A 13,608-nucleotide genomic window follows, 5' to 3' on the forward strand; every position below is an offset into this window, starting at 1 on the left:
GGGTTTTTTAAGTCTGTTTACAACTCTAGTACACTTCTCTTACACTTACTGAGGACTTGTATTTCTGCTTTTTAGGTCGGCGTAAATTTGGTCGTCTCTGAGTTTTGTTAATCCTATGATCTGTCGCTCTGTCAGCCTTTGTAATTTGCACCTATATTATGTAACACTACTTGATGATGTTAAACTGTAACTCCCTTTCTTTAGAACTGTAATTACTGTAGCAACAAATCCATTTTCATCTATATGTATAGCACACACAAGGAAATGACTGTTATATGTTTTTTGTGTTTGTTTTTACAGTCCTCTAGTAACTGAGCTACTGTTGTGTTGTTGTTCCTATACTGTAATTGTTTCAGCGCACACTACCATGACTTAATGTTTAAAATAGTTGTTTTCTTTGTATCCAATAGTCAGCGTATATTTTTCTTCAGAGGTAACTGGTCAAATGTTCAGTGTGTATGTCTGAACTTGAATGTTGCAATGCTGTTTTCTTCAGAGGCTACTGTCAAAAACTTGAGCTACTGTCTTGCAAAGATGATGATCATCTTGCTAGTTTGCTGGGTTTTGTCTCCGACCATTGTGTCATGATGAATTTGCAGGTACCCCGAGAGGCCCTTGAGTTTGGCGGAATGTCGATTAACTTCCGTTCCGGCAAATTCGGGTACTCCATATGTCCTATTTTCAGCAAAGGTCATGTTGAAATTTTCCGTGAATTTTAGCATGACTTTGCTAAAAATAGGACATATGGGGTACTTGCGACTAATGCATGGGCCGGGGTATCTTAGTACTTACTTAAGTAGGATCAACTGCCCCGCCATTCTTGCTGCATTAAACCATAGGTGGCAATAGAGCCAAGTAATTAGGCCCAACTTAGAATTCTCCTTAGCATCGATAAACCCTAGATGATAAACCCAACATAGGTGGCAATAGAGCCAAGTGATTAGTGCCAAGTAATTATGCCCAACCTAGGGTGCCTCGGCATCGATAAACCCTAAATGATGAAAACTTAATTTGGCTGCCCCGGATGCCTCAGTGTCGATGAGAACCTAAATGATGTACGCTTAGGCTTTTAGGGTGCCTCGGCGTCGACAAACCCTAAATGACAAAAGCTTAGCTTTTAGGATGCCTCGGTGTCGACAAACCCTAAATGATGAGACCATGATCTTGTTCCTTGACAATAACCAACTTTTTGACCAATTTTTTTCCTATTTAGAGCGAAACATGGCCCACAACAATGAGGCTGGCGGTTCAGGCGGCAAGCAATTCTGGGAGCTGTCCCAGGAGTTGAAGGAAGAACATCACCGCTATGAGGACGCTGCGGACGACACCGATCCTGACTACACAACCCCTAGTGGCGTCGGGGATGACACCACTGATGGCGCCGCCGAGGATGCCACCACTGATGATGGCGGCGCATGCATAGATGGCAGCCAACCGAAGAGGCAACGGAAGGACCGGCGCCCGAGCGTGCTCGGCACCGTCAGGGAGGAATTTACCGAAGTGAACTCCGACGGGCATCCGACGGCGCCCAAACAAGTAGTCAAGGGGTACTCGGTTCAGCTTGGGTGCATTCTCCGGAGCACCATCTCGATCAACACCGAGAACCTAAGGCATAAGGACCGAGGGAATTTGCGCAGCCTCCTCTTCACGAAGCTGCGCGAATGATACAAGTTCCCCGCTAAGTTTGCAACCACACGCCTCTCAGGGAATAAAGTGAACAGTGCTACCCTCACGAGGATGAGCACGGCCCTGTCTACTTGGAGAAGCACGGTGAAGGCAATGATTGAGAAAGGTGATATTTATGACAAGATCAAGGTGAAATATCCTTTGATGAGCGAAGATGACTACAAGGAGTTCAAGATCAAGTGCGAGAGCAGCGCAACCTCTGAATCAAGTCAGTGGGGGAAAGAAATGCGGTAGTTGAACTTAGGGGTCCACAAACTCGGTCTCGGCAGTTACAGAGTGGCGGAGCCTATATGGGACAAGGAGGATGCGGAGCGTGCCGAGCAAGGCCTACCGCCCCGCTTCGAGAAATACCGTGACAAGCAGACCAGGAACTTTCTCAGGGCCCGGTACAAGGAGGACCCGGTAACAAAGGAGCTTACCATGGATCCGAAGACCAGGGCGCTTGAGCTAGTTCTGGTAAGGAATACACCCCCGCGTAATTAGCTCCATATGGTTGCATTCTAATTAATCCCCAATATTTCTAAATGGTTCACGTTCCTTCCGCGGGACAAAGAAAGCAGTAGCGCGGGGTCGTCTCAGAGCTCCTCTTTCTACACCCCTTTAAATAGGGCGTTGAATATAATGAAAAACAAGGATAAGCTCAGTAAGCCAACATCAGCTGGTCGTGTGGCCGGCAAAGGCTTGTCCACAAAATGGTCGTCATATTATACCGCTGGTGGGCGAAAGGAGAAAAAGACCAGCTCGAAAAGCCAGTCGCGCGAGGTTGAAGCACTCAAGGCACAAGTGGTGCGGGTTCCGGAGCTTGTCCAAGAGCAAGTGGAACAACAATTGGGAATGAAGCTCAACGCCATGGTGCCTACGTTGATTCAGGGGCTGACGACGTGGATTGCGGGCGGCTAACAGGGGCCTCCACCGATTCCCAGCTGCACGGCCAGCAACTCGCACAGCACGCAGGCGGCGCCATTGGTGTCTCCGGCGGAGGCGGTATTCGTGTCTCCGGCGCCGGCACGGGCATTGGAGCTTAATGCACCCGGGTGTACGCCGGCCGGCACCTCGCCAGCAAGCGGCCCCTCCGTCAGTTGCACGCCCGCCGTTGGCGGTGCCTCGACATTAGCCGAGCTCGACGGCATCACGGTAACTAAGCCTCTCGGCCGATGACTTCATCTCCTTGCCTTTGATTGGGCATCCCTGACGCCCTACATGTTTTCGCAGGGCGCCGCAGACGTTGCTTGCACTCTCCTGCACTTTGTGGGCGGCGAGTTGGTCGATGTCGCCAAGGGCAGAATCGTTCAACCGGGCAACCCCGTGGTCCACGGTAATCCGATGCCACCCACAGTGTATAGGGTTGAAGTGGTTCGGGTGCTGCCAGGCTGCGACGAGTTGTTACCTCCGATTCGACCCGCTGGGGCCGACGAAGAAGATGATATGACCCTCAGCGTCTGCGTAAGCTGGCCCCTGCTTTGGACGAAGAGCCAGATTCGTTTGGGGGCGGGGGACACCACCCCACAGACAAGACCGCCTGTCGTGTCGGCGCCAAGCCATGGCAAGAACGCCGCAATGCTACTGGACCTGCCGGACATCCCTATGGCATAGGATCCGGACATGCATATGGCACAGGATCCGGACAATAATGACAACGACGACGGTACATTTACCAACGTCGATAAGTACTTTGCTGAACATGGGTACGGTGACGAGTTATGCGGGCCTCCTTCTCAAGAACCCAACCAAGACGATCGCGATCTAGCTGGTACGACGGAGAAACCCAGTTGCAACAGGCGTTGTCTGGCGTTCAGTTCTCAGGAGACGCCTCGAGCCGCCGCCTTTACCGAGCCTCAGATAGCTGAGGTGCGAAATATTATCAGCCCCAACACGCTCAAGAAGGCGGTCTGTGAGCAGAACTCGGTCCCATTACAGCAGATCAAGAAGAAGAGCCAGAAACGGAAGACTAAAAAGGGCGCCGGTGCGAGCCAGTCGGCACCGAGTACGATCCGTGCTCAGGACGGGCCACCTTCACCTAAGGACATCTCGAGGAGGGTGCATGTGGCTGGTAGGGCGATGCTACCGACAAATATGCTCAATGCTGCAACCGGTGCTATGCGGAGTCTGCACGACAGTGTTCTTTCTTTGGAGAAGCGGCGTCTCAGAGAGAATGATGTGGCATACCCGGTTTTCGTGGCCAAGGTGCCAGAGGGCAAGGGCTTTGTGGATGGCGACATCGGGGGTACGATCGTCGTGCGGTTTGATGACATCTTTACTATGTTTAACCTTCATCCGCTGCACTACACCTTCGTTTGGCTATTTTCGCTGAGTATGGAGATGCGGATCATTAGAGACAAGACCTCGGACATCGTGATAGTCGACCCCTTGTACATGCATGCCAAGCTCTTGAGCAGCGCTGGGGACCGCCAAGTCGCGAGTTCACACCTCGAAGGCGTCATTCTGGCAAACCCAGATAAGGATAACTTCCTTGTGGCTTACTTTCCCGAGTAAGTCATCCCTTAACCGCCCCGTAACATATGATTTCTTAGATTTCGATCGTTCTTTTTTTTCTAACATTCCGTGTTCTGTGCAGTGACACACATTGCAAACTCATCCTCTTAAGCCTGAAATATTCCATTGCCCCGTATTTCGACCCGAACCGTGACTCCAAGATAGACTACATAAATATCAAGAAAGTTCTTCATGATGTTCTCCCCGGCTATGCCAAATCTGGAGGCACCTTCACCAGGGCAGTTCGTAAGTACGGCAAGCACATGTTCGCCCATAATACGACGTTCTACTGCGTCAAGCAGCCGCCTGGCGGTCAGAAGGATGCCTACTACGGCCTCCATCACATGCGGGCGATCGTAAGGGACCATCATCACCTTCTGCTACCAGATAATCTCAAAGATTGGGCGGCGAGCTTGTCGGCAATCCAGGACACGGACATCAGACAAGAATTCTTTTGCATCCAGTCGGAGTTTGAGGACATCATCCATCAAGATGTCCTTCATACCTCGGGGCGGTTCTTCCTCAGATATCAACCGTCCAACAGTGAGATAGACGGAACACTACAAATGCAGGCTGACAACGCCCGCGATTTCATGACCATCACGACAGACGACGGCTTCATCCACGCTCCTGTCCCATGAGTCGAGTCGAAAGTAGTGATGTGTAGTTCTGAAACATTGACTGGCTCATGTTGTAATTAAACTTTAATGAATTATATGTCTCTTTGGTTTGGACAGTCGTTCAACTTAGATGTAATTGATGCTATTTATTAGTAGGACCATGAATCGTGCTATTAATGTCTTGTTTTTCTCTTCCGATCCTTTTGTTGCATACTTATATATTGCTTATGTATTGTCTGTTGTTTGGCTTGTGCATAGAGATGCCGTTGTATGTCGTGTACAAGGGTAAGGTTCCCGGAGTCTACGACGACTGGGAGGAGTGTCGGAGACAGGTTCACCGTTTCAGCGGTAACAGTTACAAAGGGTACACCACTAGGGCGAAGGCGGAATCTAGATACGCCCGCTATCTAGCGGGAGAGAGGAGGGAGCGTTGGAGGAACCGGATGAAGACCAGTTTCATCGCGATGATGCTCATCGTGATGACCGCAGCTCTTTTCTATGTGATGGTAGTTTAGATGATCGATATCGACTTGTAATGTGAAGACAAACTTGATACTCGCGGTCTCGAGACTTGTAATGTTTTATCTTTGTTCGGTCTTTTGAATTCGGAGACTAATATGATGAATTGTATTCGGGGACTAATCTTCTATTGTATTCGATGAATCTGCTGTTGCTGTGTGCTGCTGTCTATATTCTGTCCAATAATATATTTTGTAACATGTGCAAAAATCAGAAAAGTAAAAAAAACTAATATTCATACTAATGGCGTATCACCTCAAGGTGCGCCATTAGTATGCCAAATGATACTAATGGCGCATCACTACAGAGTGCGTCATTAGTATGCCAAAGCACATGGTTACATATGGCCCCCTGGGAGGCATATTAATGGCGCATGGTGTTCTATACTAATGACGCACTGCGTGGTGCGCCATTAGTATACTAGATACTAATGTGCACCAGTGATGCGCCATTAGTAAAAAATACTAGTGGCGTGATACTAATGACGCATCAATTCTCGGTGTACGAACTACATACTAGTGGCAATGTTGCTCGGGTATAGGTGCTCTGCTATCTGCTGCGTGCGGCGGTGAGCTCCTGGACGTGGCCTTGGTACGCGTGCGCGAGCTCGAGGGTCTCGCACTTGGCCTCGCGGAGCTGCACGCACAGCCGCTCCTCGGCCTCCTCCGCTGCCTCGGCGCGCAGCTGCGCAGCTTCCAGCTCCGTCCGCAGAAGCGCCACCTCCTGCTCCAGCTCGACATTCCAGGAGCAGCGCCTCGGGGCTGACCTCCCGGGGGCGTCGGCGTCGAAGGAGAAGGCGAGCAGGTGGCCGCCGTCGTCCGCGCTCCAGCCGCAGGGTATGCCCCTTGACGTTGACGCCGGCGCTCACCGCAAAGGCCCTGTGCCACTCCACGTGCGTGGGGAACGGCACCGGCGGCGGCGCGACGGCGCCCAGGCGCCATGGCGGGTACTGGTGATAGTACGGCGGGGGCACCCCATGCAGATGAGGCCGCGGCGGTGGTAGGTTGGGGCGGCCACTGCTTCCGGTGTTGCCCATCGTCAGCGACGACGAGCAGAGAGGTTGCGGGAGGAGAGGAGACAGCGAGCTGGTGCGGTCCGAGTAGGTTGGCTAGTTTAATGGTACTGGCGTTTCTGCAAAAAGCCCCCCAGATGGACTAGTATTGACCCTAGGCTCGACCAGGTGGCGGTCAAAGCCGAGCTAGCGGCCGCTGACTCGGCCAAGTCAACGAATAACGAAATCGTATAAATGACCAAAGTGAGCCCCTTACACAAATACGTGAACCGTAGTTCGGATATTCTGAAGTAGTGATACTAAACTGTCAACCGGCTCAAGTTTAGTGACCTACGGTGAACTTTTCTCATTTGGCAAAGTTGGCGAGAGCACCGTGGTTGGGGTTGAGGGGGTAGTAGTATCATCAGGACTAGAAAGACGCGCAATGCATGCGATACAGTATACACTGCGTCAGGTTGCCATTGCTCAAACTAGAGAAGAAGTTGGAAGTTGAATCATGAACTTTGAAAACCCAGAAACTCTAGTGTTCCACAGCTGCTGCGTGTCAAGTTTTAGTTGCGCGGCCGCGGCTGGTTGGCTTGTAGTAATTCCAAACTGAGTTCACCACTCAGGAACACAGAGCCTACAATGCCTGGGCTAAGTTCTGACGGCGGAGTTTTAAACACGTTTCAGCAAAGGCACACTAACTGTTCAGCACGCGTGGCAGTGTGTCGTGATTGCTAGCTGCTTCCGCATCGTAGTTTCAGTCTCCAGTAACAGAAAAAAAATGAATGCTAGCTGATCTGTGGGCCCGGACTGGAGTAGCCGATGTGTGTATTCTCTGCTATCAGCAAACAAAAGTTCAGCAGTTAATTCATCTGCTATCGAATTCCCTAACTTATTTGAGGGCGAGGCGGTTGGCAATTTGGCAGACCGTAGCGCGTTTTACGATTTTACCGGTAGGAAGGAGCGCCTGTTGAACACTTGTTTTCTGTTAGACACAAGCACATAACGAGTGTGCTCGACGGCCGCGGCTGCCACTGCGGCTAGCCGGTGGTGGTCGCCCTCGCCCTTCAAGTATCTGTTGCCTTTGCAGTACTTACTATTGTTCTTCTTGCAAGTTTCAGAGAGTACGGGTATATATCCGCTGACATGTTCATTGTTTTGAAATTGCTTGTCTGAATTTTCTTGCCTTGTTTCTGCCCCGTACGTGACAGCACGGCATAGGTGTGCAGTGTGCTACAGTAACGCTAGTTGCCTACGTATAGCACCCCAGAAACGAGGCCGGCAGGAATTCACCGCGTGAGATTCAGCGTTTTTTGTTGCCCATTCCAACCCATCCATCCCAAGCAAGCAAAGCATATCTCTTCTTTTTTTTCCGTAGCAAAGCATATCTCTATCTACGTAGTAGCTCTGCTTGTTGTTGCATCACGACCAGGCCGGCTTTAATAATTTGCCCAAAGCGCCAGGACGACGGACAGTAGAGGCTCCAGCTCAGCTAGCTGCTGCTTTCCGAAAAGCAGCGTACAATGAACTAATGGGAACATGTTCATCACGGCACGTACTATATATATACGGAGTCGTCCGCTGTTTCCTCTTGCTGTCGGGTGTCGCTCTCCTTGTTCGTATCGTAGCCTAGGTAAGGTTTGCCTTCTGGAGCAGTATGGTTTTTGTTCGGTCCATATGTGCATTTGCGGTCGCGCGAGGAATCTCTGAATCAGTGAGCCTGAATATTTGCAGTGCCACAGTGTGCACCACCTCGCTCGCCTGTTTGTTTGTTTGGAGGACCGCATGCAATGCGTGCGTGGTCACCGTCTGTATCATGAGACAGTGGACACACAAACCAACTGCTGCCCGTACTCGTTTGAATTTTGTTTTAACGATTTGTATGTAGGAGAGTAACAACTAGTATGTTAGTGCTAGCTGGTGGGTCATCTACTGATACCTGTGTGTTCACTGCAAAGGCCACAATGCATGCATGCATGCAATTGCCGGACTCCCATCCAAGAAGCAAGAAGGTACTCCACCAGCAACAGCTTAAGGCTGCATCAACCTCGATTGCAGGCAGCATAAATGTTGCCGCAGCATCATCTCCCGTGCAAAAGCGCCTTCAATTCCACTTTTCTTTCTTTGATTTGATCCGTTTGTCTCTTCCGCGGAGAATCTACAGGGAGCCACGAAATGAAGTGGTAGCAACTGTTCTGGTACGGCAATTGGCATGCATGCAGCCTCCTCCATCGTGCTCCTTCAATTCATCCCGTGCATTGGGACAAGAGAAGGCTTACACACACCTTGGCCCTTTATATTTCTTCTTTCTTGCCCTAGCTCCTTCCCCGGCCTCCCATTCATTCATTCATTCATTCATGGCGACTGGTGAGGAGGATCATGGCATGGCAGGATCCACTTGTGCAAGTGTGTGATCGATCCTCGGTGGATTCGGTTGCGCGGCACATGATGGGTGCCGGAGGATCGCGAGCCCGAATCATGCGCCTTTTTTCGCCTCCGTCTCAGCTGATCGAATCGATCTCGGCGACGATGACAGTCTCCGTTTAATGTATGCACAGTCTCACTTCCTTCTATGCAGGCGTGTCTTTCTGCAGCTACTGGTTAGTTAGGATTAGCATATGTTTTGACCCATAATGATTTCACTGTTTGGCAAAGTTGGCGAGACCACCGGCCAGGGTTGGGATTGAGGGGATATATCCTATCATCATAGGATCTTCTCCGTCTAGAAAGAAGAGAGGCATGAGTAGTAACGCTCCGCGAGTTTGTGATTTTATAATACTTTGAGCTCCACGTACGGGTGCACATGGGAGTTCCTCGCTTTATTGTGTTATTTCGCCGGTGAATTGGCCACACCTTCATACACCTTCGAATACATCTATTTTGGACTGAATTGCAAGAAACTACCACATTTGGGGCTTATCTTGCAGAAAACAACCTGGTCGCTAATCAATTGCAAAATCCACCGCGGATTCAGTAACAGTTTTACCGATTGCACTGAACATGTGATTTCGCGCGGTTGAGGGCGTTTCTGACAGGTGGGGCCCAATATGCGTGACGTGGCGTAACGGACGCGGTGACGGCACCGTTTGCGCTTAAGACAGACGCGGTCGGGTCGGCAGAGACAGACCGCCCGCGCCCGACCAGATCTCGCTCGCTCCCCTCTCCGGTCGCCGCCGGCCGCCGTCCGCCATGGTGTCCTGGAGCGACAGTGAGAGCACTGAGGGCTCCGCCGCGCAGTACATCTCCTCCGACGACTCCCCTCTCAAGGTCATAACGTTGTTGCTCATTTGTGTTCTAGGGTTTCTAGGGTTCAACATTGCTCGATTTGAACAAGTTTTTGTTGGATTTCTCAGATCCCAGCTACAATTGATGAGCCTTCGTTCGAGGGTCTTGCTGACGACTTGAATGTGATTTGTGAGCATGGGAATCCAGGGAGGAAATATGTTGCATTTGAGGGGATAAGCACTGGTAGGAGGTTCATTGCCTGTGCCACTGAAGTAAGTTTCAAGTTTTGTTTGCAGCATTCCAATTCTTGTTCATGTTCTAGGGTTCATAGGTACTATTCATGTTCTAGGGTTCATAGATATTGTTCATGTTCTAGGGTTCATATTTACTGAATTTAGTTCTAGGGATCATAGGAACTGTTTTTAGTTGTAGTTTTCATAATGATTCATCATTAAATGAATCTGATTCTGGTACATTAACTGAATTAACTATGTAACTAAATCTATAAGTAATGTCTGTAATTTTGAACTGAATTTTTGTATTGTAGGGTGTTGGAAATTGTGGATTAGTGCAGTGGGTAGATGAGCATTTGCCAGAGCATCTGCAAAATGCTATTCATAAGCTGTGGCTTATGTATGAGCATAGCCAGCATGATAACAAGATGGCATGCCTAGAGCATTCAAGCACTGTACACAATCTCACACAGCAGAAAAAAGAGTTGCAGGAGACATATGAGAAGCTTGTTGAAGATGTGAACAACCTATTGGATTATAAGGATAGCCAGCCTGAGGTAAACCAGAAGAATGATGCTGAGAACATTTCAGTGAGTGTGGAAAGCAGCATGACAAAGGATGCTGAGATCAAGAAATTGAAGGCTGTTGTTGACCAGTTAAAGCAAATTCATGTAGCTCAAGCCAGTGTCATTAGGAATTTGAAGTTCAACCATCTTAAAGAGAAGGAAAAGTTGAGCTTTGATAAGAGGATGTTGGAGATTTGCTATGCTGACCTGAAGAAAGAGAAGGATGACCTGAAGAAAGAGAAGGATAAGCTGGATTGTTGCATTGCCGAGCTGATGAAAGTGAAGGAGAAGTTGACCATGGAGAAGAGCACTCTTGCTTCCTGCATTGTTGAGCTGAAGACAGCAGGTGATAGCAACAAGAGGAAGCTTCACCAGATCAAGGCTATTTGTGATGAGGACTAAGTTGTGTTGTTGTGTGAGAGTTGTCTGACCATGTGTGTCAATGATGTGTTTTGTAGTAGCTATGGAGGAAAGCTTGGAATGTGTTAAGCTTTATTGTGGTGAACCTTGGATTGTATGTTGTTTGTGAGAGTACTATGTCTGAGAGTAACTATGTTTGTTATTGTGGTGAACCTTGGATTAAGTTCAGTTTGTACCTGGCATACTAACAGAATACTGCTAGCATACATATATAGTATCTGCATAGATAGCTTGACATAGATAGCAAGTTCATACTAACTTAGATAGCAAGTTCATACTAACATAGCCTGACATAGATAGCAAGTTCAAACTAACATAGATAGAACTGACGAAACTGAACTTTTTCTTCTACTGACGAAACTGAAGACAACATGTCACTCCTCCTTCTTCAGCATCTTCAGGCGTTGGGAGCGTCGCACTTCATTGTTGTTCACCGCCGCCCTCTTCTTCTTGGCTGGCGCTGGCTCCACCACCTCTTCACCGCCGCCCTCCTCTTCTTGCTTGACAACGACGAGCTCTTGGTTGTCGGCGACCTCCGGCAGCTTATCCACATCAATTGGGTTGTTCTTCTGCCCCTCGACGGCATGGAGGACGGGCGCCAGGAGCTGCACATCAGGCTCGTCGTCGGAGGAGTCGGAGGAGAGTACAACGACCTCGTCCACCTCGTCGTCAGAGGAGTAGGAGGAGTAGCCGCCAGATTCGTTAGAGTCGTAGTCGTCAGAGGACTCGGACTCGGCGTCAGAGTCGTCGTCTGGCCTGAGCACCCATGGATTGTGCCTCTCCCAGTAGGCATTGTTGATGGGGGCTGGGAGAGCGAGGACGGCGTCGGTGATGTCATCCGCGGCGGCTGCCGGCGTGGTGGATGAGCGGTACATCCACCAACGGGCGCGCTGCCTGGGGTCGGGGGAGCGCTGCACCTCGCACATCGCCCACAGGAGAATGGTCACCGGCGGGACGATGCGGCCGACAGGGAATGCACGCTGCCTTTCGGCAGGTGTCATCACCTCCACCAGGCCGCGGGCATGGTTCCTCAGCATCGCCAGGCTGGGGAACCAGCGCGCGATCTCCCTGTACTGCGCGCGCAGCTCGTGGTTGTTGCCAGCAAGCTCTTCGATGGCCAACTGCCAGTCCATTGCGACGACAGTGGGGGTGGCTGTCGGCGGTGGTTTCGACGGGAGAGAGGGGGAAGAGGAGTGGGCTGATACGTCTCCAACGTATCTATAATTTTTGTTTGCTCCATACTACTTTATCTATTGTTTTAGGCAATATTGGGCTTTATTATCCATTTTTATATTACTTTTGGGACTAACCTATTAACCGGAGGCCCAACCCAGTTTTGCTGTTTTATGCCTATTTCAGTGTTTCGAGGAAAATGAATATCAGACGGAGTCAAAACGGAACGAAATCAACTGGAGAAGTTATTTTTGGAAGGAAAACCCACCTGATAGACTTGGATCCCACGTCAGAAGATACGGGAGGTGCTCACGAGGGTGGGGGGCGCGCCCTCCCCCCTGGGCGCGCCCCCCTGCCTCATGGGGCCCCCGTAGCTCCACCGACGTTCTCCCTGCACCCATATATACCTACGTACCCTAAAACTTCCAGAACAGAAAATAGATCGGGAGTTCCGCCGCCGCAAGCCTCTGTAGCCACCAAAAACCAATCGGGACCCTGTTCTGGCACCCTGCCGGAGAGGGATCCCATCACCGGAGGCCATCTTCATCATCCTGGCGCTATCCATGACGAGGAGGGAGTAGTTCACCCTCGAGGCTGAGGGTATGTACCAGTAGCTATGTGTTTGATCTCTCTCTCTCTCTCTCTCGTGTTCCGTCTATGGCACGATCTTGATGTATCCCGAGCTTTGTTATTGTAGTTGGATCTTATGATGTTTCTCCCCCTCTACTCTCTTGTGATGAATTGAGTTTTCACTTTGAAGTTATTTTATCGAATTGAGTCTTTTATGAACACTTGATGTATGTCTTGTGTGGGATAACCGTGGTGACAATGGGTTATTCTATTGATCCACTTGATGTATGTTTTGGTGATCAACTTGCGGGTTTCGTGACACTTGGGAACCTATGCATAGGGGTTGGCACACGTTCTTGACTCTCCGGTAGTAGCTTTGGGGGTACTTTTTGAAGTACTTTTATGTTGGTTGGATGAATCTGAGATTGTGTGATACATATCGTATAATCATGCCCACGGATACTTGAGGTGACAATGGAGTATCTAGGTGACATTAGGGTTTTGGTTGATTTGTGTCTTAAGGTGTTATTCTAGTACAAACTCTTTTATAGATCGATCCGAAAGAATAGCTTTGTGGTGGTTTCATACCCGACCATAATCTCTATGTTTGTTCTCTGCTATTAGTGGCTTTGGAGTGACTCTTTGTCGCATGTTTAGGGCTTGTCATATGTTCTATCTATGTTATTATTGTTGAGAGAACTTACACTAGTGAAAGTATGAACCCTAGGCCTTGTTTCCTATCATTGCAATACCGTTTACGCTCACTTTTATCGCTCGCTGCCTTGCTATTTTTTATTATTTCAGATTACAAAAACCTATATCTACTATCTATTTTGCACTTGTATCTTCATCTCTTCGCCGAACTAGTGCACCTATACAATTTACCATTGTATTGGGTGTGTTGGGGACATAAGAGACTTTTTGTTATTTGGTTGCAGGGTTGCTTGAGAGAGATCATCTTCATCCTACGCCTCCTACGGATTGATAAACCTTAGGTCATCCACTTGAGGGAAATTTGCTACTATCCTACAAACCTGTGCACTTGCAGGCCCAACAACGTCTACAAGAAGAAGGTTGTGTAGTAGACATCAAGCTCTTTTCTGGTG

General features: G+C 49.4%; 2 protein-coding genes across 2 annotated transcripts; one reads left to right on the forward strand and one right to left on the reverse strand.

Annotated features, from left to right (window-relative positions):
- Positions 1 to 5,858: 5,858 nt before the first annotated feature.
- Positions 5,859 to 6,354, reverse strand: LOC119320876. The gene is made up of 2 exons (XM_037594791.1): positions 6,229 to 6,354; positions 5,859 to 6,182 (listed from the first exon to the last, which is right to left on the reverse strand). The coding sequence occupies exons 1-2, from the start codon at positions 6,352 to 6,354 to the stop codon at positions 5,868 to 5,870; spliced, it is 441 nt and encodes a 146-aa protein (XP_037450688.1). The 3' UTR covers positions 5,859 to 5,867.
- A 3,150-nt stretch (positions 6,355 to 9,504) lies between these two features.
- LOC119322059 lies at positions 9,505 to 10,803 on the forward strand. Its single transcript, XM_037595562.1, has 3 exons — positions 9,505 to 9,582; positions 9,669 to 9,812; positions 10,088 to 10,803. The coding sequence occupies exons 1-3, from the start codon at positions 9,505 to 9,507 to the stop codon at positions 10,739 to 10,741; spliced, it is 876 nt and encodes a 291-aa protein (XP_037451459.1). The 3' UTR covers positions 10,742 to 10,803.
- The last annotated feature ends 2,805 nt before the right edge of the window (positions 10,804 to 13,608 follow it).

Source organism: Triticum dicoccoides, chromosome 6B (genome assembly GCF_002162155.2).
Source record: "Triticum dicoccoides isolate Atlit2015 ecotype Zavitan chromosome 6B, WEW_v2.0, whole genome shotgun sequence".
Taxonomy (NCBI): domain Eukaryota; kingdom Viridiplantae; phylum Streptophyta; class Magnoliopsida; order Poales; family Poaceae; genus Triticum; species Triticum dicoccoides.

Excerpts from the sequence above, each read along its gene's own strand:
- LOC119322059 (XM_037595562.1), top strand. The coding sequence starts at position 9,505 with ATGGTGTCCTGGAGCGACAGTGAGAGCACTGAGGGCTCCGCCGCGCAG. Across the intron at positions 9,583-9,668 it reads CCGACGACTCCCCTCTCAAG|ATCCCAGCTACAATTGATGA; the intron begins GTCATAACGTTG and ends TGGATTTCTCAG. Across the intron at positions 9,813-10,087 it reads TCATTGCCTGTGCCACTGAA|GGTGTTGGAAATTGTGGATT; the intron begins GTAAGTTTCAAG and ends TTTGTATTGTAG.
- LOC119320876 (XM_037594791.1), bottom strand. The coding sequence starts at position 6,354 with ATGGGCAACACCGGAAGCAGTGGCCGCCCCAACCTACCACCGCCGCGG. Across the intron at positions 6,183-6,228 it reads GCGCCGTCGCGCCGCCGCCG|GCGCCGGCGTCAACGTCAAG; the intron begins GTGCCGTTCCCC and ends CCTTTGCGGTGA.